This window comes from Melospiza melodia, chromosome 22, assembly GCF_035770615.1.
Source record: "Melospiza melodia melodia isolate bMelMel2 chromosome 22, bMelMel2.pri, whole genome shotgun sequence".
NCBI classification, from domain to species: domain Eukaryota; kingdom Metazoa; phylum Chordata; class Aves; order Passeriformes; family Passerellidae; genus Melospiza; species Melospiza melodia.
In genome coordinates, this window is record NC_086215.1 from 3,199,549 (window position 1) to 3,226,108 (window position 26,560).

General features: G+C 56.1%; 1 protein-coding gene across 5 annotated transcripts in view; it reads right to left on the reverse strand.

The window, feature by feature from the left end:
- Positions 1 to 21,129: 21,129 nt before the first annotated feature.
- The window catches only part of RGS3 (regulator of G protein signaling 3), a 92,195-nt gene continuing 86,764 nt past the window's right edge, over positions 21,130 to 26,560 (reverse strand). For 4 of the 5 annotated variants that reach the window (XM_063174416.1, XM_063174412.1, XM_063174413.1 and 1 more), the window contains 4 exons: positions 24,183 to 24,284; positions 23,269 to 23,330; positions 22,445 to 22,611; positions 21,130 to 22,355 (listed from right to left, as the gene is read on the reverse strand). In XM_063174416.1, the coding sequence (XP_063030486.1) occupies positions 22,170 to 22,355; positions 22,445 to 22,611; positions 23,269 to 23,330; positions 24,183 to 24,284 (517 nt within the window). In that variant the 3' untranslated portion in view covers positions 21,130 to 22,169. Of the gene's footprint in view, positions 22,356 to 22,444; positions 22,612 to 23,268; positions 23,331 to 24,182; positions 24,285 to 24,363; positions 24,503 to 26,560 lie in introns of those variants that run through there. The other variant, XM_063174415.1, reaches the window with a different exon arrangement.

The window sequence follows — 26,560 nt, forward strand, 5'->3', positions numbered from 1 at the left end:
AAACCTTCCCAAATCCCATCTGGGCCCAAACCTCCCCAGATCCATCTGGGTCCAACCCCCCCAGATCCCATCTGGGGACATCCCCCAACCCTCAGTGCCAAATCCCCGGGTTGGGTGGGCTCCCATCCCAGGCTCTGTGCTCTCCCAGCTGCCAGGGAGGCTGCAGCAGTGGAAGGAGCAGACCCAGGGACACAGAGGAAGCTCAGCCTCCTGTCCCTGGAGCCTTTCCTGCCCTTCCCAGAACAGCCCCGTTGTTGTGCAGCCCCTTGGCCGCCCCAGCCCGGCCCTCAGTGACTCCTCTGCTGCAGCCTCGGCAGTGCGGGGGATCAATGGGGCCATTGTTCCCCCGAGCCCTCCATGAAGGGGATTTTGTTTATTAAAAAGTCATGCTGCTGGTGAGGAGCTCCTCAGAGCCAAAAATAACTGAGGCTGCCATTGTTTGCTAGCTGCTCCCTTATCGGCTCCGGAGGAGCGGCGGGCACAGCCACAGCCCGAGCAGATGCAGCTCCTGCTAAAAATACCCTGGAGAGAGGAGCAGGGGACTCCAGCAGGGCTGCCAGGGCAGGAGCAGAGCCCTCAGACACCAAGAGGGCTCCAGATGTTTGCAGAGGGTGCCAGGATGGCACAGCCATCTATACATATCATATATATACATCTATCTATAACAGCCAGGTATGCTGTTATAGATACATAATATTGGCTTTTGGCAAATATTTAAATAGATTTTATATGTGTGATGTTAAAGTAACTAAAACTCACTTCCTTGTCAACCCAGGACACTATGTTATAAAGATACAGTTTTTATTTCTGTTGTTAATTAAGCTTAGACATAGTAGTGAAATAGCTATACTTGTATTAAAATGCCTACTTAGATGAGATAACATCCAATGAAGACACCTACTATAGATATGCCAACTATCAGCACTCACTGTCTGAAGAAAATTTAAACCAAACCAAACTAGAAGTATTAAAAAAAAAAAAAAAGAACCAAAACCATAGCCAGGAAACACACGTAGTCTAAAAAAGCAGATCCAAAGAAGAACCATGTAAAATAGTTCCTGGAATATGTAAACTAGTTTATAGATACATATAAAAGTCTAAAAATACGCAAAGGGCTGATGTAATTAAAATAATATTTCAAGAGAATCCCCGAAAATGCCAGTGTAGTCTTAGCTGAATGCCAAGATGCACCCAGCCATAATAACCTTTGCTCTATGCTCCTTGTCTCCTATTGTCCTTTATTATCTTTTTACATTTCCACAAGTGTTTTTCCCAATGGGCTGGCCATCCCTTGGCTCTGGGGTATGCACAGCCCAGCTCAGCCCCCCTGAGGTGCTCCCTGGAGATTTCCTTTGGGAGAACTGCTGAGGGAAGGGAGCAGAGGGCAGAAATCCATCGGCAGGGAGCCTCCAGAGGGGCTGGGACCAGCACAGGGTGTGCCCTGAGCCCAGCATTTCCTGCTCTCTGCTCTTGGGGATGCTCAGGGCTCCCTGCAGATGGGCAGCACAGCCCAAGGGCTCTGAGCCCCACAGCTGGGACACCCAGCCAAGCAGGCTGCACCCACCACGGCTCTGCTTGGCTCTCCCAGAGCCCTCAGCAGAAATGTTTGTGTCTTCCAGCCAGCCCAGAGGCTCTTCCTGCTGCTGGGACAGAGGGTGGGCACTGGAGGATGCACACACAGAGCCTTCCTTGTGCCACCTCTTCCACCCACCCAGCCCAGGGAATCTTTTTGCTTCCCAGAGAGTCTCTTGGCACGAGGTCCAGCGTTTCCTGAGCAGCAGCCCAACCCCAGCCCCAGCCCTCACCCTGCTGGCACCAGTGGTGGGGAGGAGCTGTGTTCCAGCCCTGCTCCATCCTGGCAGCAGGGACAGCAGGAGCCAGGTGAGCAGCAGATCCAAGCAGGTCCAGAGGTGCCCTTCACCCCCTGTCCAAGCCCAGGGAGATCCTACAAACGCTGCACACAGCAGTGACCTCCCATCAGCTCCCTGTGAACCCCCCTCCCCATTTTCCCAGCTGTTCCCTGGCATTATTTAACTGATTTAATGTAAGGCCAAAAGCCCCTGGGCTGCTCTGAGCCCTGGAGGGCAGAGCTTGCCCAGGACACGGTGCTGGTGATGCTCTGCCCATGTGCACTACCCAGAAGGGCAAGACATGAACTCTTCAGAGCAATCTGTGCCAAAAAGAGTGATTCCCCCCCTCATCTTCCCAGGCTTCTGTGGTCTACTCTGGCAGGGAAGGTGTCCTTTCCTCATGGGAGCAGCACATCAGAGCCCCTGTGGCCATCCCTGACTCCAGACACAGCTCCATGCTCCTGCTCCCTCCCAGCTGGGCTTTTACTGCAGGAACACCTCAAGGCTTGGGGTGGGAGAACCTTCCCTGAAACACCCAGCAGCTTTGGAAACTGGAAACTCTCCCTGCTGCTTTTCCAAGAGCCTGATTTTGCCTTTCTGGCTCAAACACACCACTCATTTTTCTGCAGCAATGAAGATAAACGTCAATAAATCTTCTGCAGTCGTTCCACAGGGCCAAGAGTGATCTCAGCCCTGAAGCATTTCAGTGTCCTGCAGTTCCACCCTAGCCCATCCAGCAAACTCACCCTGCTCCAGAGCCTCAAGCACACAAGTGCCTCCTTCAAGGAGGTGCCCAGGCCCTGTGAAGTCAATGACACCTCTGTGCTCCAGGGTTTGCTCCACACAAGCAGCCTGTGTGTGTGCAGCAGAGAGCCCTGGCAGTGCCAAAGCCCCTTGCAGTGCTGCTCCTGGGCTCCCAGGTGTTCTGCTGCCTCTTCTCCTCACAGCAGCCCCAGCCAGCCCCAGCAGGGTGACCCCAGGCTGGGCTGTTTGTCCACAGGCCAAGGCACATCTGTTCTCCTTTGTGCCCCTTGAACAAGGCCTTGGGACGTGGGGTGACCCCCTGTCCTCGTCTGCATGAATTCCCAGCAAATGGCCACTCCTCTGGAAATGGAAAGTCCTTTTCCAGCTGGATGGGAGCTGGGACTGGGGGGATCCTGCACTGGGCCCAGCTGGTGGGCACTTCTCAGCCAGTGGTGAGAGACAACTGCTCCCTTTGAAAATTTAAAGAGGTTTATTAAACCTTAACAAAAACATAACAAAGGACTACACAAGGAAAAAGCTGCAGCACTGGGAGCTGCCCCTTGTGCACACCATGAGGCCAGTTCATCTTCAAGATGGATGCTCAGGCTTTTATACCCCTAGGGTTGCATCAGCCAGCCCTGGTCCTTCCCAAAGTCTGTCAGTCAGCTCTTCTTTGCCATTTATCAGTGGAAACTGCTTTGTAACTGGATTGGAGGTCAGGTGTTGCCATGCCTCACCCCCTGAGCACCCCAAGCTTTTCCATTCCCACCTGCCCCAGGTAAGGGACACCTGTGCAACTTCTTTGTACCTGTCCTGGACAGCCCAGGCTGTCTGATGGCAACAATACAGGGGGAAAGGGAACTGTGGGGAGAACAGAGGACACCTGAACTACAATAACATAACTGTACATCACTAAAGCTTCTCTTAATGTTCACACAAGAGTTATCTTTTAATTGTGAGAGCAAATCTTGTAGGAGCGTCAGGGGGTAGGACGGTCGGGACAGACAGAGACCAGAGATCTCTGGAGCCAGGTCTGGAACTTGGGGTTCATTGCAAAGGGCCTGGGTGCAGGGCCCTGCTGGGAGCTGCCAAACACAGCTCAGAGCAGGCTGAGAGAAGAGAGGGGGAGAGAGGGTGAGAGGGTGAGAGAGCAAAAGCAAAAGAGAGTAAAAGGGGTAAGAGGGTGAAGTTCCCGTTACAATACAATAAATCTTCTTCTGTGTTGAATATTCTGATTCTCACTAACCAATCTAGTACAAGATACAAATCCTACAGCATTTCCATACAGCCTATAAGAATCATTACATCACCACACTGTGTTACATTATAAACCCTACAAACTCCTCTTTGGGCCCCTTCTGCCAAGCTGTAGGGTCTGCTCTGAGCCTTGGGCCTGTCTGCAAGCAGAGGGTGTTGTTCCATCAAAAGGGGATCACCTTCAGCCAGCCACACCATTGTTTTCCAGTTGTTCAGTAACTGAGGGATCTCAAAGCTTGCTTTCATTTCAATCTCACTTCTAGTCTTCATATTCTCAAAATCTTTTGCCAGGCAATCATATTTATAAGGCTTTCCTGTTTCATCATCCCCAACACAGTGGTGTTTTTCCAGCCCCTTTCAGTGGTACCACAGCCCCGTGGGTGATGCAGGGCCCTGGTGCACCCTGCTGCCTTCTGGCTTCTCCCTTCTTCTCCTCACAGACCCCCAGCCCTGGCACGAGTGCCCAGCCATGGGGTCAGTGCCCTGCCCAGCAGGAGCTGTCAGCTCCATGGGATGAGCTGGGAGGGCAGGGAGGGCTCAGCTGGGGCAGGCAGGGCACCCTGAGGGTGCTGCTGTGGGGGACAAGGGACCGAGTCCTGGACTGAGCCAGCACCCGTGGGGCTGGAGCTGGGAATGGAGTTATGGAATGGAGTTATGGAATGGAGTTATGGAATGGAGTTATGGACCTGCAGCACCTGGTGGGGAACCAGCAGCTCCCCATTCCTCCCCTGCTCAGGGAAGCAGGATTGTTCCCCTCCTGGACATGCAAAGATTGGATTTGGCCACAAAATGCAGTGGGGAGAAGGTGTTAGGGTGCAGTTTCCAGGTTCTCATCCAGCCCTAAGGCAGCAAATGTTGCTCTAATTCAGACACAGCCAGGCAGCCTTTGCTGGGCAGGGTGGGTGACCCCAACCCCTGGAGCAGAAACCCCTTCCCCTTGCAGAAGGACAGTGTGAATGTTTCATTCTGCAGTTTTACACTTTGAATTCCCTTCCTTCTCTCTGCTTTTCCTGGACCTGCCTTGTGCCTGAACTGTCATGAGCTGCAGGATCTGCAGTGCCACAGTTTCCCTAATTTCCCACCCTAATTTCAGTCTGCTCTGCCTTATTGGGGGGTGGCCCTGGCTGAACAACTTGACCTTGCACAGTACCCATGAAAACAAACTGTTTCCAACCACCCTGGGAAGGCTCTTATCAGAAAATGAGCTTAGAAATTCCTCAGCACCCAGAGTTGGTGCCAGGTCATGGCTCTTATCTTCTGCAGTTGCTGCAGTAAAGGGAACATCCAGTGTGTTCGAGGGACACACAGAATTAATTGTCCTGGAGCTGGGATGGAGCCCAAAGAAATTGAGGGTAATTTTTTTTTCCATCCTCTGAGTTTGTGATGTTCCAAATGTCTCATTGTTCCTTTGCAGTTGTTCTGCTCTGGTTCAAATGCAGGTTCACAACAAACACAAGCAGCTCTTTGAAATACAATTATTAAAAATTTGCACCCTGGGAAGGAAGGTGAAAGAAATCTGAGGGATCCTCCTCTGAAAGTGACTGTGAACAACGCTCCTGAATGTGTCCATTCCTCCCCAGGACCCCCAGGAAATCCATTTGATAGAATCCCAGATCCCAGAGTGGTTTGGGTTGGAAGGGATCTTAAAGCCCATCCCATCCCACCCTGGGACACCTCCCACTGTCCCAGGCTGCTCCCAGCCCTGCCCAGCCTGGCCTGGGGCACTGCCAGGGATCCAGGGGCAGCCACAGCTGCTCTGGGCACCCTGTGCCAGGGCCTGCCCACCCTGCCAGGGAACAATTCCCAATTCCCAATATCCCATCCAGCCCTGCCCTCTGGCAGTGGGAGCCATTCCCTGCGTTCTGTCCCTCCATCCCCTGTCCCCAGTCCCTCTCCAGCTCTCCTGGAGCCCCTTCAGGCCCTGGCAGGGGCTCTGAGCTCTCCTTGGAGCTTCTCCTCTCCAGGTGAGCACCCCCAGCTCTGCCAGCCTGGCTCCAGCCCTGGAGCATCTCAGGTGTCTCCTCTGGCCCGGCTCCAGCAGCTCCAGGTCCTGCTGCTCTTTGGGTCCCCCAAACTGGAGGCAGCTCTGCACGTGGGGTCTCACCTGAGGGGAGCAAGGGACACCCTCCCCCCTCACAGCAATCCCATTTTCAGTCCAGGGCACGCTGACATGGCCAAAGACCAGTTTGCCACCAAAATGTTGCATTTCCAATTGGTCACCTTATCCCAGGGAACCAACCTGGCCAAGCTCCATTTCCCTGGAGCAATCCCAGCGAGGTGGGGCAGGGCAGGCAGGATGGATCCCTCCTGCTCCTGCCCTCAGGGAGAGCCAGCCCATGGCAGTGCCAGGGGGGCACAAGGGTCCCTGTCCCTGCCAGGGCAATGCCATGGGGCACAGGGGGCACCATGGGGGCACAGCAGTCCCTATCCCTCTTTGGGCAATGCCATGGGGCACAGACGTCTCTGTCCCTCTTTGGGCAATGCCATGGGGCACAGGGGTCCCTGTCCTTCCCAGGGGCACCATGGGGGCACAAGGGTCCCTGTCTCTGCCAGGGCAATGCCATGGGGCACAGGGGTACCTGTCCCTGCCAGGGCAATGCCATGGGGTACAGGGGTCTCTGTCCCTCTTTGGGCAATGCCATGGGGCACAGGGGTCCCTGTCCTTCCCAGGGGCACCATGGTGGCACAGGGGTCTCTGTCCCTCTTTGGGCAATGCCATGGGGCACAGGGGTCCCTGTCCTTCCCAGGGGCACCATGGGGGCACAAGGGTCCCTGTCCCTGCCAGGGCAATGCCATGGGGCACAGGGGTACCTGCACCTCCCAGGGGCACCCTAGGGGCACAGCCAGCCCTGCCTGGTGCAGGAGCAGGGCCAGCCCCATCCCACAGCCCCAGCAGCTGGGGACAAGTGTTCTCCATCCCTCCTGTGCTGCTGGGGGCTGCTCCTGCCCTGCAGACACAGGCCAGCCTGCATTTGCTCCCTGCATTTCACAGAGGCATTTGCTGCTTGCAAACAGCCTTGGGACACTGCTGGCAGTCAGGCAACCACAGGGAATTTTCCCACAAGGTCCCAGCCACAAAGACACCCAAACTCCAGGGCTATTTCCAGCCCTCTCTCCTGCCTGAGCTGGGTGAGCATCACAGGATGCTGGGGAGCTTTGTCCTGTGGCCCAAGCCTGACTGAGCCTGCCTGCAGAGCTGGAGGTTATTCCTTTTGGAAAGTGCTGCAGAGGGAGCTTCAAGAGCCCGAAAGATTGCAAAGGAAACCCAAGAGCCTGGTGAGGGGCACTGAGTGGACAGCAGGTCCTTTATGTTCTGGCAGTGTCTGAACTGGGGCACACAGAACCCCAGAATTGTTTGGGTTGGAAAATCCTTCCTAGCCACGGAGCCCCAGCTGTGCCCAACCCTCACATTGTCCCCAGCACAGGGCACCGAGTGCCAAGTCAACCCCCCTGGGCAGTTCCAAGGCCTGAGCCTCTTTCCATGGGGAAATTCCTGCTGTGCCCACCCTGAGCCTGCCCTGGCCCACCCTGAGCCTTTCTCTCTCCTCGTGTCCCTGTTCCCTCACCCCCCCCGGCTGTCCCCTCCTGTCAGGAGCTGTGCAGAGCCACAAGGGCCCCCCTGAGCCTCCTTTGCTCCAGGCTGAGCCCCTTTCCCCTGGGATTTACCCCCTATACCCTTCAGACATCCAACCCTGTCCCACTCCCCCTCCTGTACCTGGGTGGTTACACTGAGTTCAGCCTTTACTGTAAATCCACTTTCCAGAGCCTGCTGCAGTCCTTGGGGCACACAGGGATCACATCCAAGGGCCAATTGTTGGCTCCCCAACAGGTTCCATCCCCTGAAGGGTCCCAGCAGAGCAGAGCCCCCCTGGCAGGCCCCAAGCCCACAGGTACAGCCTGGAAACAGCTGCTGGACAGATGTGCTGCAGGCAGGCAAAGGCTCTCAGCCTGCCAGGGTTGCTCTGGTAACACCCAAACACAAACTCACCTCCAAAGGCCTCCAGCCTTGCCAGCAGCACAACAGGAGACAACAAAGTGATGAAATCTCCACCCTGCAGAAACCCCCTGGAAGCACCAGCCTGGCTCAGATTTACAGGGAAAAAATGCCAAGAAACTGAGCAGGGACCAGGCAGTGGGAACAGCCCTGGGACAAATCCATGGAGTGCAGCAGGGACAGGAGAGAGGACAGAGGCAGCAGCATGCCAGCAGCAAGAGGAAGGTGGAGGAGAGAGCAGAGGGGTGGCAGGAGCAGGGGGTGACCAGAGGTGGGCTCTGCTCCCACTGGGGGCACTGGGCTCATTGGGAATTGCTCTGGAGCTGCAGAGCCAGCTCTGCCATGTCCTGCTGCAGTCCCGGGGAATGTGTCTGGAGGGACCTCTGGGATCCCCCCAGAGCAGCTGATTCCCAGACCCATCAGATCAGTGCAGTCCCACACGAGGGGTCTCCTGCAGCCCCAGTGTTACCCCCCAGCCCCACCAGGGCTCCAGGGCTGTCACCCCTGTTTGGGACTCATTCCTGTTTGGGACTCATTCCTGTTTGGGACTCAGCCCTGTGTGGAGTGGCCCCTTCCAGCAGCTCCTCCCAGAGCACAGGGCCATGGAGGGGACACAGGGGACATCCCCTGCCATCAGCTGGGCCAGCACACTACACAGCCCTTCCTGTGGAGCTGCCCACGAGGGGCTGGAAGTCCTTGGAGCAGGGACCAGGATTCTCCCACCCCACCCCTGCTGCACCCACAGGGCTGCCTCAGTGGTTTCAGCTGACCAAGCCCCAGCCCCTTTTCTCCACCTCCTGCATCAGCCCAGGGCCTGCTCTGCCAAGCCCCACCCTGTGCTCTGGCACCAGAACCCCTCAGGTTCAGGCTGGGCCCACCAGGACACTCTGTCCTGTGTCCTTCCCTGCAGGTCCAGGAGCTGGAATCACACACAACCCTGGCCTTGGCCTCAGCCCCTGCACTCCCCCTCTGCCAGGCTCCTCCCCAGTTTACAGCCCATTGTTTTAAGGAGAATCAGCCCCCAATCCAAGAGTCAGGAGCTGGCCTGGGGCTCACAGGGAGCTGCCAGTGCCCACCATGCTGCTCTGGCCATGGTTTGCTGAGCACCTGCAGCACAAGGGACACTCGTGTGCCCTGTGCCAGCCCTGCCCATGTGGCACAGGCTGGGCGCTGAATCACCCCGTGACCCTTGTGTGAGTAATGACTGCTCACTTCTAAAGTGTCAAAGGTTTATTAAACCTTAACAAAAAAAAAAAAAAAAAAAAAAAAAAAATACAACAAAAGGACTGAATAAGGAAAAATTGCAGTGCTGGGAGCCCCCATGACTACCAGGCACATGCTCCTCTACAAGATGGATGCTCTGCCTTTTATACCCTCAGCCCCCTCCCAAGGGTTTGTCAGTCAACTCTGTTGGATTAAGCCCTTTTCTGACCCAGAGATGGGGCAACTGAGAGGCCTTTTAAAAACTTTTATTCCTTTTTCAGTCTCATGTGAAGGGTGAGACAATACAGATGTTATAATTCACACCATCACAATCAGAAGTTAACTATTTCCTAATTACAATACACTATAAGTGTTTCTTGGTCTATCAGTGTTTCTTGGTCTATCAGCTTTGCCACACCATGCTGTAAATGCCTTAAAGTCAATTATCTAAAATTACCCCTCCTGGGTCCCACTACAATGCATCTTTCACAGTTCTATTTCTCCAAAGTATCCAGTATTTTTTTCAAGGCCATCCTGTGAAACTTGTTTCTAGTTCCATTGCTCTCTCAACAATGTCTGTCCTATTCCATGGCATTTTGTACAAATCCATTTCCCACAAACTCCTTCTCTGCCATCCCTTGGTGGAGATTCCCTTCCCACATATTGGTTGGAGGTCAGGTGTTGTTGTGCCACCTCTCCTGGTAACAAACCAGCCCTCTCTGAATGCCCTGAGGCTGTTATAAGGGAAAAGAAAAAGGACTTTGGGGGACATATCACTGTACATCCACAGAATCTGTGTCTTCATAGTGAGATCCAGCCATTTTATTACTCACCTGTGACCCTTGTGACTCATCCCACGGTGGCCCAGCAGGGCCTGGCCAGGCTGGCACTCCCAGCCCTGGCTGATAACAGCTCCATCTCCTTCTGACCTGGCTGTTCCAGCTTTGGAGGAGCCCTCAGCAGGGCTGGCTATCAGGGACAGGAGGGGTTGTGACAAGGCCAGGGCACAGGAAGGGCTGTGAGGAGGTCAGGGCACAGGAAGGGCTGTGACGTTCAGGGTGGAGTCGCCTCCATGGTATCCAGAGGAGCCTCATCATCACCTGGGTCAGAGTGGAGGCACTCCCCAGCCCAGCCCTTCACCCTCCACCTGCTGCCCCATCCCTGCTCTTCCCACAGCCCCTGGTGCTGCCCCACGGAGCAGGAGAGATCCTGGGCTGCAGAAATGGGGTGTGCCCAGCAGAGGATGGGGAAAGCAGGGAGGGCAGGAGGGAACAATGGGGTGAAACCACAGCACCATCACCCTTGGATGATGCCAGCCTGAGCTCCAGCTCCCAGCCCTGCTCACAGAGCCAGCTCTGGTTCCAAAAGCCCCAGCAGAGCTCAGTCCTTCCACAGGAAACCAGCACTGAAGCCCTGAGGCTCCAGTTCAGGCCATCCTGGCCAGAGGCTGGGCCTGACCCTCCTTTTCCAGGGCCTTTCTGTAGTTTATGGGAAAAGGAGCCTCAGTGGGCACTGTGAACACACCTGTGCCCGTGGGAGAACAGCCACCCCCAAGGAGAGCCCCCAGGCCCCTCTGAGGGGAGCAGCAGGAGGCCAGGAAAACATTTGTGTACAGGAATTAAAATTAAAAAAAAAAAGCCAAACAATTTGAGGGATTTCACCCAGAGGAACGAGCGCTGTGCCTGTTCCTTTTCCTGACCTGGAACATGCAGGTCTTCAGCACTCCCAAGTCCAAAACAATTCATGTGGGAATCACTGCCTGGACCAAGCGTGGATGTGCTGGGATGGAGCCCAGAACACCCCAAACCCTGCTCTGGCCACGAGTGGGGCACTGCCAACCCCAGAGACAAAGGGTTAAACCTGCAGGGATCCACCAACAACCCAGAGCTGCCAACCTCGTGCTGCCCTTGATTTGTGCCACCTCTGGGGGCTGCTCACACAGCCCTGGGACTGGGACACCCAGGAGCTGCCACAGCAGAGATTTGTCACCATCAGAGTGTGGGGCACGCCAGGAGCTCAGGAGGGTGAGACAGCCACGGGAGATTCTCCCAGAGCTTTATTTCCATTGACAGCTGCAGTTATTTTGGGAGCTTGGCACAATGGAGAGTGCAGGGGCCAGCTGGATCCAGGAAAAAAAGGAGATGTGTTTTTCTTTAAGAAAAATACAACAACATTGCAGCCTGATTGGAAAAAGACCAGGTTTTGTTTTTCTGGTTGTTATTTTTTCCCTTAGTTGGCGTTCCTCTGACTCTCTGCAGCATTTTAAGGTTTTTCCAGAGAATGAGGAGCAGCCCCAGCCCTGCCAGGAGCAGTTTCTGAGCCACCAGGGCTAAAAGAGGCAAAAGCACTGAAGGTTTCCAGAAGCCACAGCTGGAAATAACCGAGCACAGCACCACAGGAGAGCCCAGGGCAGCCAGTGGGGCTCCACACAGCCCTGCTCCAGCCCAGGGGCTTTCCATCCCTGGCTCCTCATCTTGGAGGAGTTTGGCATTTCCTGGTGACTCTGCAGCCATGGAAAAGTGAGGAACAGGAGCAGGATGGGCTCAGAGCAGAGCAAACAGGGGGGGCTCAGCTGCAGAGACTTTGAGTTTGTGGTGCCTGGGGTTGGAATCATGGAATCCAGAGTGGTTTGGGCTGGAAGGGTCCTTTCCATGGGCAGGGACACCTCCCACTGTCCCAGGCTGCTCCCAGCCCTGTCCAGCCTGGCCTTGGGCACTGCCAGGGATCCAGGGGCAGCCACAGCTGCTCTGGGCACCCTGTGCCAGGGCCTGCCCACCCTCACAGGGAACAATTCCTTCCTAAACAACATCCTAAACCTGCTCCTTCAGTCGGGAGCCATCCCCCTTGTCCTGTCACTCTGTGGGGAGCAGACCCAGGTGTTTGTTGTTCCTCCTGAGTCCCACCTGAGCCTGGCTGTGATGCTCTGAGCACAGAGCCTGTGGCAGTGGCCCAGCAGTGTCCCCAGCCAGCCCAGCTGTGTCCCCCAGATGCAAAGCCCCACTGGGAGGGCTCTGCAGCACTGCCAGGGTGAGAATTCCCCCATCTCTCACAGGAAGTCCTGGATTCACCAGCTCTTCTATACCAGGTGCAGGAGCAGAGCTCAGGAGGGGTGGGCAGGGCCAGCAGAATGTGCTGGGCAGGGTGGGGAGGTCCAGGGGTTGGAAGAGGAGCAGAAAAGCCATGGGACACCCTGCTGGGTCTCACTGCTCCTGCAGCATCACTGCACAGAGGGTTGGGTGGTGCCTCTGCCCACTACCCAGGCTGAGCCCAGTTCCAGCTGAGCCCCATTTAATCTGAGCCCAACTTCAGTTGAGCCCTCACGTGAGGGTGCCCATCCAAAGCCCCTCAGCCAGAGAAACACAGCAGAGAACAGAGAGGATGGAAGGCCATGGAGTAGGACCCACATTTGATGGGTTTCAAAATCCCACCCAAGAATGGAGCACTGGGGAGACAGGACCCCCAGGGTTAAAAAAAACAGCAGGATTCCCCAAGCCTGTCTTTATCCAGCAAGCAGGAGCTCTAGCCACCCCCAGAAACAGGAGAGATGAGCAGGACAAGAGGGTGGAACCAGAAAACCCAAGCACTAGTGGTCTTTAAAACCAGAGCCTGGAAAACACCTCCAGTGTCTGACCCACCCCAACAGGGCTCAGGCTGGCTGGGGGTGCCACCCCTGACCCCACAAACCTGTGCAGCCACAAACACAAGCAGGAACTCATCTTCCCACCCTCCTCAGGAGGCTTTGCCTCGCCAGAGCCAGGAGAAATCAAGTTTTGTCCAGGTCTGTGGGGACAAAGTGGCACATCAGGGGTCTCCTCTTCCTCCACGGGGGCAAGTCCGATCCTGGTGGGGTCTTGTGTCACAGAGGTGTCCCTGCAGCTCCCAGAGGGCTCTGCTGACAGCTCAGCTGGAGCCCAGCATGCTCTGGGTGATGGAAGGTGCCTGGATGTCAGAGCTCAGTGCATCCCTCTGGGTGTCCAGAGTTGCCAAGGACCCCGTCAGGGGGCTCAGAGACCCTGGCACACAGCCCAGAGCACCTGGGGATTTGATTTTGACCCTTGGAGCGAGTTACCAGCTTTGTATGAGGACATGAAAGTCACACAGGTTTGAATGGTGTAATAACAAAATGATCACAGGGTGAAAATGTAGATTTTAGGATTTTTGGTGTGGGGGTTACAGGGACAAGATGGAGGAACTTAAGCATGTCTGGCCTTCCTTCTTCTACTTCTTCTTGTTCTCCATTTTCTGCAGTGCTGTTGGCACTTTGGGATTGGTTTAGAGTAGAAGTGCACTGTCTAACACAGGTGATAGGTATTGGGAATTCAGTGTAAATGTGTTATAGGTAGTTTGTAGTATAAAAGGACAACACAGAGTGCCTGTGGCTGCCCTGCTGAGCAGATCTCAGCTGGGCAGAAAGAAAATTTTATAGATAAGAATTAATAAACGACCTCAAGACCGAAAAGTGAAGAGTCCAGACTCGTTCTTCAGCTGCGTGGGCTGAAGCAGAGACACCCTGCACATCTGGGGCAGCAATTACCAACAGCAACCTGAGACATGGATGAGGAGCCAGCCAGGGCAGACCCATTTCCCAGCAAACTTCCATCCCTCTAAAACATCCCTGTGGGAGGGGGCAGTGCCCCTGCAGCCTTTTCAGACACCAGGATGGACCAGGAGGACCAAGCTGAGCCCCCTCTGGCCCTGAAGCTGCTCCCGAGGCTCCTCCCTGTGCAGGAGAGCAGGGACAGGGGGGGAATGTCCCTTGGGAGGTCACTCTGCCACCTGTCACTCTGGTTTTTTAAGATTTTCTAAGCCTTCTGATGCTGACATTCTTGTAGTGAGCTTTCTCACACACTTTCCGTAAATAACTCATTGTTTTGCATTCCATTATGGAAGAGGAGAAAGTTGACACTGTTGGTTTGTCCAGTGTCATTGGAGAGGTGGCACTGTCACCCTCCAATCCACTGCCACTCTTAGAAACCTATAAATGTTGGAGTCAGAAATAAACTTCCCTTTTTCTTCACCTTAAAAACAACAGTGTGAGCTTGTGTTCTTTCATGTCCTATAACAACAGCCACCAGGCTGGGACTCCAGCAGATTCCCCACGGGGTTTGGGGACTCCAAGGTCCCCAAGGTGCCCTGAGGGAGGCAGAGCCTTGCCCTGGGTGCTGAGGGCAGCCAGGCTGTGGCAGAGCAGTGGGAGCTGCCCTGGAATCCCTTCCCTGGCCCCTGGGCACAGCAGAGCCCACCCTGCTCCGTGCCACAGCCATTCCTGGGCTGTGATGGAGCTGCAGTAACGAGTGTGGCCATAATTATCATCTCATTAATGCCGTGCCAGGGCTTCAGGAACTGCGGGTTTATGGCTCGGCCATAAAAGCTGACACTATTTAAAATGTGATTTTCAGGGGCTCCCATCCTACTTCCTTCCTCATTGTTTATTTTAGGAAGGGAAAGATTGGGTGGATCAACTTATCAGACTTCCTACCTCTGGCAACACTTGTGCTCCCTGAAAGATCATCCAGTTAATTAACTGGATTGTTTGCATACAAATGACAAATTAAATAAAACACGTGGGGCAATAGCTGCAGGAGGCATCCAGGATCCCCATCCACAGCCCAGCCTGCACAGCTCTCACTGCTGCTCAGGCCTGGGGAGGCCAAGAAAAGAGATTTTGGGAATGATCTGTAGAAAGCACAGCAATGTGGAGATCAGAATGACCAGTCAGGGAGATGAGCAGAGCAGAGATGTCACCCTGAGCTCCACAGGGACATCCCACAGCCCAACCCAGCCCAAAATCTGGCTCTCAGCTCCCATTTTTTCCCCACAACCAAACAGATTGTGAGTGCTCAGAGGGCAAAGAGAAGGATTCTTCCCTCAGCTCCAGCATTAACTCAGTGCACCCATCCTCAAGCTAAGGAATTTAATTTTTGCCTTGTAGAAAAACACAGGATTTGTCTTCACACGAGGCCTTTGGCCTCCTGCAGCTCTGCCCTGCATCTCCTGTGTGCTGGGGGACATTGCCCATGGCCGTGCCAAGCTCTGGGCTGCATCCCTGGGCTCTGTCCCCACCCTGCCACAAGCCAGGAATGTCCCCAGCACAGCTGGGACTGGGGTCAGGTCTGGTCCCCTTCCAGCAATGGGATCCCTCCTTCTCTGGGGCTGTTTCCTGTTGTGCCATGAGAGCACCTGTCCTGCTGTCCTGCTGTCCCTTGTGATGGTGTTCTCAGGGGTTCTGGGATGAGGGAAGAGACGAGGATCTGACTCCATGGTTCAGAAGGCTTGATTTATTATTTTATGATATATATTATATTAAAACGATACTAAAAGAATAGAAGAAAGGATTTCATCAGAAGGCTGGCTAAACTAAGAATAGAAAGGAATGAATAACAAAGACTCTGTCTCAGACTCTCTGCCCAAGCCAGCTGACTGTGATTGGCCATTAATTAGAAACAACCACATGAGACCAATCACAGATGCACCTGTTGCATTCCACAGCAGCAGATAATCATTGTTTGCATTTTGTTCCTGAGGCCTTTCAGCTTCTCAGGAGGAAAAATCCTAAGGAAATTATTTTCCTAAAAGATGTCTGTGACAGTCCCCAGCTCTGTGAGCTGTCACACGCTGGGCTGCTGTCCCCTTATTGTGTCACCTGGTGCTACCCTGACAACTTTGGCCCTGCTCTGAACCTTTCCTGCTGTCCTTCCCAAAGCTGTGATGCTGCTGCATCCCACCCCTCTCCTCCCTGCACCTCAGCAGCCTCTCCAGGATTCCCCCTGGTTTCCCCTCCGCCTCCTGAGCTGGCTGGAGGGCACAGAACCCACATCCAAAAGCTCCACGCCAAGCCCAGCAGCTCCATCCCAGAGCTTGTTTGGCCCTGGGATCAGCTTTCAGCCCCTTCTGCCCTGGGAGCTTTGTTTGGTGCTCTGTGACCCATCCCAGCTGTCCCCAGGCCCAGGAGCAGCAGTTTCACCTGCTTGTCTTTGTCTAGAAAATCACGTCAGGGCCAGCAGGGCTGCTCCCCCGAGGAGATGACGCAGGGCCCGTGTGGAACTTTCCATGAGAAACACGTGTGGCCCCAAGTAATTGTCCCATTAGTTCAGGAAGGGACAAGAAATTACTTGCAAATGGCTCCTGTGCAAACACTGCATCCACAGCCCCCTCCTGCTCCTGCTTGGCTCTTCTTCCTCCCTGCCAAGGGAGGGGGGCAGGGAAATGGGGGATCCCAGATTTCCCCAAGGTGGGAATCCCAAAATCAGCTTCATCCTTGCCTGTGGGAGATGGAGATTTTGGTATTTTCACCTTGCTGATTTTGGGATTCTCACCACACAAAGAGGATGCAGGTGCTGGCAGGGGTCACCCTGAGGAGCAGGTGCCCCTTGTCCCCTCCCTGTGTGCCACCCCTGCTCAGCCACAAATAAAAGCATTTTCCACCATCCTTTGCTCCATCCTCCCCCGGCTCAGGGCTGGCTGCACTCAGCATTCTCTGCTTTCCTCCCCAGCTCCAGGACATGTGTGAGCTGCATGGGCTGAGTAAAAATGACCTCATGCAGGGAAGAATCAGAAAATGAGCCATGAGAGGGCCACAACAATGCTTCCCCACTGAGCTGGAGGCACCCAGGGGACTCCAGCACCGCTGCATTTCCTGCCCTGGCCCCGGCCCAGCCAAGCTGGGTTTGTGTCCTGGACAGAAACCTCTGAGTCTGGTTTTATTTTTACCTCAGAATCCTTTTACTTTCTCTGTATTTTCTCCCTTGCATTGTTTGGGGGTGACATCGTTGATGCCACCTGCATTGGTGGGGTTGGTGGCACTGGTTCTGCCAGCCCCAGTGCAGGGGTGCTCTGGGAGGGCACCTGTGGCACCCTGGGCAGGACAATGAGCTGAGCACCCCCTCCCCAGCCCAGCCCAGCCCCAGCAGGAAGGACAAACAGACTCTGCACCCTTATCACACCCAGGGCATGCCAAAGGCCCCAGACAAAGCCAGAGCAGGGCTGGCCTCCATCCCCACCCTGCAGACAGAGGGGGGCTCTGTGGTGGGGCTCCAGACAGATCCTGGGCACCTCAGCACCCAAATTAGAGCTCAGGCTGCTCCTGATAAGCCTGAAGGGACTGTCACAGCAGCTCAGCTGGTTACTGCAGGCAGGGAATTCTTGTGTCAGTGGTTTCAGTATCAAACTGCTGAGCTGTGTTTAGTCTGTGGCTGGAAAGCAGCCTTGCTTCTATTCTGAGAACGTTTGTCTAATCAGGGGTCCAAGGAATGATTTTGCTCAGTAGAAAGTTCTGTTTATTTTATTTTAGGTTTGTCCTCCAGGATGGTGCCCTGGAAAAGTAAAGGCTGGGCAGTGCTGGAGTGTCTTGGGGCACAGGACATGCCTGCAAAAAAAGGCAAAGTTGTGTTTCTGTAGAAATAAGAGAAAAGCTTTGTGCTCCTGGCTCAGCCAGCTCTGGAATGAGAATCCTTGCAGCCCAGGTGCTCACCTGCATGGCTACATTCCCTTCTCTCCCTCCTCATTCCCTTCTCCCAATAAATCTTCATGCCAGAGGTGCTCAGCAGCTTGAGCTGCATTTGCAGCTGCCACATTCAGAGCTTCCTTTGCTTTTGTGACTCACAGGTGACCCCAGCACCCATCCCTGGCTGCCAGCCTCGTCAGACAGCTGATGCAACACTGACCTGAAGGGCACCTGCAGGGTCAAGGCCATCACCTGGGACAGGTGACACATTTTCCCACCTCTCCAAGTGCTTTTTGTTCATCCCAACCTCCTCATCCCTGAGGATGTGAGGGAACCATCACATTAAATCCAGGATCTTAGGACATTTTACCTTCTTCAAAAACATCAGATTTTGAAGCTTTCAGCTCTGTCTGGTGATAATTGCCATTTTCCCACATAAATCCCTTCCCTGGGAGCTTTGCCTTCAGCTGGGTGAGCTGTGTGCCATGGATGAACAAGGAGCACCTGGCTGGACTTTGCCCTGTTTGCACACAACAAACACGGCTGAGCTGCTGCTATTTGCAACTCAGCAACCACTAATTTTTAGCCCAGAGATAAATCCTCGTTATCTGCTGAGATAAGCTGCTCCCTGTTTTGGAAGGCACCAGTTTCCACACAAAGGAAATTCCCTTTGGCTGCAGCACCAGTGATGTCCACAGGCAGCTCTTCCCCACATCCCTGAGCCTCGGGATGAGCCCAGGACAGGCAGCAGCTCCTGTGTCACCATTCTTGGGTGGCTTCAGTGCAGGAAATGTCCCCTCTCGTCCCCCAGGGCCACCCCCAGCCAGGTGACCCCCTGATCCCAGCATTGCTGCCTTGGGAATGTCCCTGCAGCAGTGCCACTTGGGTTGTGGCTCAAATTAGGAATTAGGGATATACCTAATTCCCATTCCCTTCACACGGGCTTGTGGCATTGGCATCCATGAGTCAGGAATTTCTTCTATTGGCATGACTGGATTTTGTCCTGGATGTTTGATTTTGTGCTACAGAAGGACATTTCTCTTCCCCTTCTGTGCTGTAGGCTCAGTGTCCCTGAAAGAGCTCCTGTGTCCCCTCAGGGCAGTGGGGCTGGATCTCCATCCCAGACAATGTCCCAGAACAAACCTGGGCTGGATCTTCTTCCCAATCAATGTCCCCAGAACAAACCTGGGCTGGATCTCCATCCCAGACAATGTCCCAGAACAAACCTGGGCTGGATCTCCATCCCAGACAATGTCCCCCAACAAACCTGGGCTGGATCTCCTTCCCAATCCATGTCCCAAGCACAAACCTGGGCTGGATCTCCATCCCAGACAATGTCCCCAGAACAAACCTGGGCTGGATCTCCATCCTAACAAACCTGGGCTGGATCTCCATCCCAGACAATGTCCCCAAAACAAACCTGGGCTGGATCTCCATCCTAACAAACCTGGGCTGGATCTCCATCCTAACAAACCTGGGCTGGATCTCCATCCCAGACAATGTCCCCAAAACAAACCTGGGCTGGATCTCCATCCTAACAAACCTGGGCTGGATCTCCACCCCAACCAACATCCCCCAGCAAACCTGGGCTGGATCTCCTTCCCAAACAACATCCTCAGAACAAACCTGGGCTGGATCTCCTTCCCCCAGCAAACGTGGGCAGGATCTCCATCCCAACCAATGTCCCCCAACAACCTGGGCTGGATCTCCACCCCCACCAATGTCCCAGAACAAACCTGGGCTGGATCTCCTTCCCAAACAACATCCCCAGAACAAACCTGGGCTGGATCTCCTTCCCCCAACAAACCTGGGCTGGATCTCCACCCCAACCAATGTCCCCAGCACAAACCCCCTCCCTGGGCTCACTTCCCTCAGCAGTTCCCATGCAGATGCTCCAAGCTGTTCACACTTTCTGCTCTGCAGCACCAAGTCTTGGAGAAGCTGTCACAGCCTCTCTCCCTCAGCACAGAGAGGACAAAGCTGTGGCTTCAGTGTCACCACAGAGTCCAAGAGGAGACCTGGGTTCATGTTGAGACCTGTCCTGTGCAGGGGCAGTGGCCATCCCAGGAAAACAAGGGAAAAGCATGTGGCTCTTCCAGCTTTGCCCCAACCTGTCCTTCCAGGGAATTGTGTCCTCAGGCACGTGGGGATGGCGTGTGCCAAGTGACTCAGGCCAGCCTGGAACCAGCAATAAATTCTCTTACAGCAATAACCCAGCTCCTGCCACTCACCCAGGGCTATTTCATCTTCCCAGGGAGTCAGCCCAGGTCCTCATTCCCCCACCTTTGTACCCTGCAGGGATCAAAGCCAAACACCAGATTCCCACCCCACACACCCCATGGCAGCCCCAGCCCTCCCTGCCTCTCTGGGCTGGGATAATTCCTGGAGGGAAGGAGGTTTTAGGCTCAAAATCCAGCATTGTTATGGGGTTGGGATGCTCCTGGGCATCAGCAGCACCACGGGATGCACCAGGGGCTGCTGGGGCTGTGCTCAGGGCAGGGAGAAGGGGACAGCAGGGACTGAGCTGCCCAGTGCCCACAGAGCCCCCGAGCCCAGAGCCTCTGGGGGTGCCCCAGTGAGCCTGGGGACATGGGAAAATGGGACAGTGAAGGGACCCTGCTGTGAGTTTCCAACACTGACAGTTTGGGATGGAGAGAGGAGCTCAGGAGGGTGCAGATGGAGAGAGGAGGAGGTGCAAGAAAATCTCTCTTGAGTCCAGGCACACAGGGAAACCCTCCCAGCTGGGAAGGAGAGGAGATGAAAGCTCTGGGCAATGCCAGGAGAAAGAGGAGGGGCTGGCCTGGAGGAGCAGCTGGGAGGGTGCCCCCACCCACCGGGTGCCAGCAGCTCCTGGGGCACCACTGGGACCCCATCCATGGACCCTGGGCTGCCAGCAGCATCTCCAGGAGAGGCACCAGGAGAGGCACATCACCAACCCTGCTGGCCCAGCCAAGCCCTGAGCAGAACCCTCAGCTCTGCCTCACCTGGCAGCACCTGCTGGTGGTTTGGAGAGGGAAAACAGGCAGCTCCCCAGAGATGGTACCTGCTCGGGACAGCTGTGCTCAGGTGGGGCAGCCACACAGCCCTGGGCATCACCAGCAGCTCTGGGCAGCCACACCACAGCTCAGCACAGCCCTGGGGCACCACAGTCACACCCCTGAGCCATCCAAGGCCCACCACAACCAGCTGGCACTTCAGGTACCAAACACACCCTGAACAGCCTTTACAAAGTATTTGCATCCCACACCATCCTGCCCTTGCTGGGGAGGAGCAGCCCTGCCAAGCTGTGCACAGACCTGGGACAGCCTTTTCTTGCTGCTTTTGGTGTGTCCCAGAGGGAGCTGGAGGTGCAGGAGATCACTGGTGTGTTTGGGCATTTCCCTGCTCAGAGCTTTGTGCCCTGCTGTGTTCAACAGCGACCGCTGGCCTTGGGAACGGTCTCACTTTGGGCAAAACTCTGCTCCTACACCCAGACCTGGCCTCTGGCAGCTGCTCCATCATAAAAAACAGCTCAGAAATTCATGGAATCAGATTTTCCCTTCTTTAGGCACACAGTAACAGGATTTTACAGTCCTCAGCAAGGCGAGGGCTGCACGGTTCCACCAGTGCTGACAAACACGGCACGAACAAAAGCCAGCTACAAGAAATGATATTCTCCTTTTATTTACCTATGACCATGACAATGTAGGTTTGTTTCTAGCTGCAGAGATGCTTTGCACTGTAAACTGGGAGGCAGGCAGTGCACCCTGCCCTGCCAGGGCCAGCAGGAACCCCTGCTTCCCAACACAGCATTGTTATCCAGAGTCAGGAGAGCGGCTGCTGCTCAGAGTTGCTTTTCTGCTTTTCTCCACCACCAAACCCTCCGTCGTCAGGGCATCAGTAATTGATATTTACACCAGGCTCCCCCAGCGGCCCGCTGCCAGGGAATGGGTCTGGCACACACAACCTGCTACCTTACAAAATCTACACACCTGCAAAAAGGAAAAGGCATCCACTCCGCCGGAGACTCGGCCGCGACACAAACAAATATTGCACTTGTAACGTGGGGACGGGGAGGACACGGGGCTTTCCTAGCACACAGCAACGTGTCCAGCTACAGGAGGGCAATAAATAAACCAGGGGTGAGGGCAGGAGGGGGTGCTTGGCACCCTCCAGCACAGGGCAAGGGCCCGGCTCTCGCTGCTCCAGGGGGACCCACCACGAGCCAAGGAAGCGCCGGGCTCCTGCCAGAGGCCCCAGGAGGGAAGGAGGAGGCCCACAGGGAAGCACAGCAGCATCCTGGGGCTGCTCCAGTTCACAAGGCTTTAATCCAGGACCACATCTGTGTCGGTGCTGCTGTCCCCTCGCCAGAGCCCTGCACGAGATCCCCTCCTTGCCGAGCTGGGCTCACTCTCCACCTTCCAGCAACGCTCCTGGCTGGGGCAGGTGCTTCACAGTATCTTGTGGGAGCTTCCCTCCAGGCTAAATCCACGCCGGGGCCACCCCGAAGGCGTCGTACCAGCGATGGTGGGGCTGCAGCAGTGCCAGCCTGCCCGGCTCAGTTCCTTCAGCTGCCCCCTGTCCGTACGGCCTGGGGCACGAGCAGCACAGCGAGCTCCCACCAGCTCCTGGGAAGGCCTCCACTGCCCAATTCCATGTAAACACACAGCTCCCAGCTTGCCCCAGACAGTCCTTGGGCCTACAGCGGGGAGCTGCCCTTCTTCTGGTTGATTATGTCCAAGTAGAGGTCGGAGCGGAGGAAGCGGGGGTACGAGTCCTTCTCCATGAGCCCGTAAATCCTCTTCTGTGCCAGGTCGAAGCAGCTGCGGGTGATGTTCTGCAGGTTCTCCTTGGTGTGCTCCCGTGTGTAGGAGTCCAGGTTGACCTGTGGGCAGAGGAACCAGGGTTGGTGAGCAGCTCCCCAGGCAGGCACTGTGCCAGGAGCCGCACGCCAGCGTGGGAGCCAGCCCTCACCTCCTTGCAGGACTGGATGGCAATGTACTCAGCAAAGATCTTCTTGGCCTTGGACACCATCTTGGACTGGGATTTGATCTTCTTGAACTCCTCACAGGCCAGCCAGAACTCCAGGTTCTCCTCGCTGAACTCGGTGCGCAGGAAGGCCCTGAAGGCAGCGAGCCCGTCTGTGGGAGAAGGGACACGGTTCTACCCCTGCTCACAGCCAGGGAGCTGCCCCACAGGAGCCTCAGCCCCACAGGAGCCTCAGCCCCACAGGAGCCTCAGCTCTGGCACGGCACAGCTGCAGCCCAAACCCCCCCCCCTGCACTGCCCAAAAAAGCCCCTTGTGCAAACAGGCAGCGATGGCACTGCCAGGGCAGCACAGCCCATCCAGGAGCTGAATCCACATCCCAAGCCTGGCTGCAGCACCCAGAGCCAGAAGGGAGGCTGGGCTGGAGTGGGGACAGGGCCCCCATGCCACCCCCTGGGCTGGGTGTAGGATGGGGTGCCTGAGAAGGGCTGTCCTCCCATGCTCAGGATGTTCTAAAGCAGCTTCATGGTCCCTCTGCACAGCCCCAAACTGGGCACGGCCATGGATCCCTGCCCCCTCCTCCCCAAGCTGGGGCTGCAGCCCTGACCTGGAGCTCTCCCTGCCCCTGTCCCCAAGATCCCCCCTGGGCCTGGCAGGAGCAGGAGGGGGGCACACGAGGGAGAGGCTAATTTGGCTTTGTGCATCCCCAAACTCCGGAAGGGATTAAAGAGGAAATCCCAGCTTTATCCAGGCACGTGTCTGGATATTCCCCTGGCAGCAAACACAAGGGAAGGGATGGACACACACTCACATTTGTGCAGCAGCAGCTTCTCCAGGGAATCCCCCCATTTGAGTGCTTCCTCGGGAGTGGGCCTGTGGAGAAAGGACGGACGTTGGCAAAGCTCAGCAGCAAAAGCTGCTTGTGCTGCCTGCTAAACATTTCCAGTGGATTAAAAGCCAGGCTGTGAGCCCAGCACAGCTGCTCCCAGCTCCCAAATCAGCTCCTGCTAAATGTTTCCAGAGGATAAAGCCACGCTGTGTGCCCGAGGGGCTGGCCCTGGCTCCCACCTTGGTAGTGGACTGGCAGAGCAGCTGAAGGCAGAGCCAGGCTCTGCACAGGCAGCAACACCGAAAGGAAACCCCTGCCTTTAGGCTGGCAGGAAGAAACTCCAACCCCGGGGGTCTGTGCCACCAGCTGTGGCACTTGGAGTGTCTGAGGAAGAATTGAAGAAGCCCTGGGTGATGCAGAGCTGTGGAAAAGCGGGATTTCAGCTGCCCCATTCAAGCAGCCAGAGAAGCTGCCAGGAGCCAGAGCAGGGAGGGCTTGTCTCCAGCTGCTGGAGCATCTCCAGAGCAAAGTGGTTTTTCAAACCATCCTCTGGCCAGTTAAAGTTCCATAGGCAGGCACTGGGAGAACGCTGCTGTCAGGTAAATTTCCAGCCCGAGCTGCTGCGGCACCTCTCACCCTCCAGCAGGAGACTTTCATCCAAAAAACATTTTTAAAATGCTCCTCTAGACACAAACACTTTGTCCACAGCTTCCCTAAACGGGGTGAGCACAGCTTCCCTGGAGGTGAGGAGCTCCAGAGCACAGCTTGTCCTCAAGTCCGCAAGGTCCCCAAACCCCCACGGTCCCCATCCCCATCCCCGCGGTCCCCAAACCCCCACGGTCCCCATCCCCATCCCCGCGGTCCCCGAGCCCGCACCGCCCGCTCGCAGCACCTACTTGAGCGATTTGAGCACTTTGTCCAGCTTGCCGGAGGGGTTGGCTCCGGGGGACTCGTTCCGCCGCCGAAAAATCCCCAGGCGGTTCTTCATGTCCTTGGCTCTAGGGACAAGAGCGAGTGTGAGCGGGGCGGGCGAGGGGACCCGCGGCTCCCTGCGGCCCCTCGCCCACCAGCACCTACTCCTTCATGGTGTGCCGGCGCTGCAGGCTGCCCGTGTGCGGCCGCTGCACCGCCAGCAGCATCTCGGCGTGGAACTCCAGCGGCTGCGGCTTGGACAGGTCGCGGAAGAAGGGCATGGCAGCGGGGACAGCGGCGGGGACGGCAGCGGGGACGGCAGCGGGGACGGCAGCGGGGACAGCGGCGGGGACGGCAGCGGGGACAGCGGCGGGGACGGCAGCGGGGACGGCAGCGGGGACGGCAGCGGGGACGCTGTGCCGGCCCAGCCGCGCTCCTGCCGCGCTCCAGCGCGAACGGGAAGTGGGAGGGCGCAGCACGGGCAGCTTTAAATGCGCCGCGGGGCGGCCCGGGAGTGTGAGAGAGTGAGTGAGTAAAGGCTGTGTCAGCCCCGCCGCTGGCTCGGACGGCTCTGCCGTTGCTGGGGAAACTTGAGGAAAGGTGGAAAAATCAGCGCCGAGGCGGATAGTGGGGCCTTTCAAGAGACGGCGGGGAAAAATAATCACGGCGAGGATTTATGAGGGTTATTTATAGAGCGCGGGGAAGGCAGCGGGGCCGGCGGCGGGGCGGAGCGGGCTGAGAGCACTGGGGACCTCGCTGCCCCGTGTCCCCGCTGCGTGGGCACCCACACACGGTGCGGTGCCAGCCCGGGCGGGACACGGCCTGGCGACATTTCCCTAAGGGGTGGCCGGGATTGGCAGCGCAGGGCATTGGGCAAAGACGCCCCACTTTGTCACCCGCGCAGCTCCGGCATCCCTGGACAGACAGACTGAGGGACACACGGCCGTGGGGGTCGCGGTTACCCCCGGGAGCTGCAGGCACACAAATCCGTGCGGATTTCGGATTTTTGGGAAGCGCCGTGGGAAAAGGAGCCCCCCCCCCCCCCCCCCCCCCCCATTCAGGAGCAGGGATGGGACGGGCGGTGCTGCCCCCGCGTGGCATCGCGCGGTCACTGCACCCGGACACGGCGGGGACGGCGAACAAACACCGCCAAAAACCCCCCAAACCCCAAAAACCCCAAAAATGCACCAAGGACAATTCTAGCGCTTGGGCCTTGCTTCTCACTCCCTTTTCTGGCAGTCTTCTCCCAATGGCACTGATCTGTCACTCATTAAAAAGCAAGTATATTGCTATCTTAATTACATGTGGCTGGAACGCTTATAACTGGAAAGAATTACAGCTTCCATCTGTGTTTTTAATTTCTTCCACTTAAAATACCTCTCCTCGATCTCATCATAAAGTGCACATAGACAGTGTTTCACTGCTTGTGGGTGTAATTTATTTATCAAAACTTAAGAGCATCACTCTTTTCTCAACACAGGTGGACTCTGCCCCCTAAATCTGAAGCTCCTTATCTGACATCTCATTAGACAAGCGACTTCAGTTTCCACTTCCTGCTCTTTCTGATTCTGCAAATTTAACGTTACAGGATCTGCCACAGGTCGCACAGCAAGGATGCTCAGAGAAGCCACCTCTACCTGGCCAAGCCATGCCCAGGGACACGAGGGGGACAGGAGGAGTTCAGGGCACGGATGCACCACCCCACCCCAGGTGATGTTCTCCAGACCCACAGCTCTCTCCAGTCCCAGGAGGGTAAAATAAAAGGTGCAACAACCCCAGGGCTCAGTCCAATGAGCCACAGAATGATTGTAGAGGGCAATCACTCCCCCAGTCCCCGGTGCCATCCATACCCTCAAGGACAGTTTCACTGCCTTCACACCCCCTGGGCTGTGATCCCAGCAGGACGCACGTCAGGCACCGGCTAATGTGGGAAAAGCAGATCCAAACACGGAGCCTCACGCTCCAAACCCCATCTGCCTCCCATTGCTGCGCCGCCAGCGCCGCCGGCAGCCGGGAACCCGCCAGCACACGGGAGCAGCCATCCACAGCCCCGAGCAGCGATCCCAGCAGGGCTCCCCGTTCAGCAGGGCAGCAGCTCCCAGCTGTTCCCAGCAGTGCCAGTTTAGCAGGGCAGCATTCGGGCTGGCAGAGCTCTGAACACCCCTTGTGTGACACAGGAGGGTCACCCTCACAGCACAACCCTCGGCACTGGGCCAGCTGGAACACACCAGGCAGGTGATCCTGGCCCCTGGGTGGATTTCCCAGCTGGAACACACCAGGCAGGTGATCCTGGCCCCTGGGTGGATTTCCCAGCTAGAACACACCAGGCAGGTGATCCTGGCTCCTGGGTGGATTTCCCAGC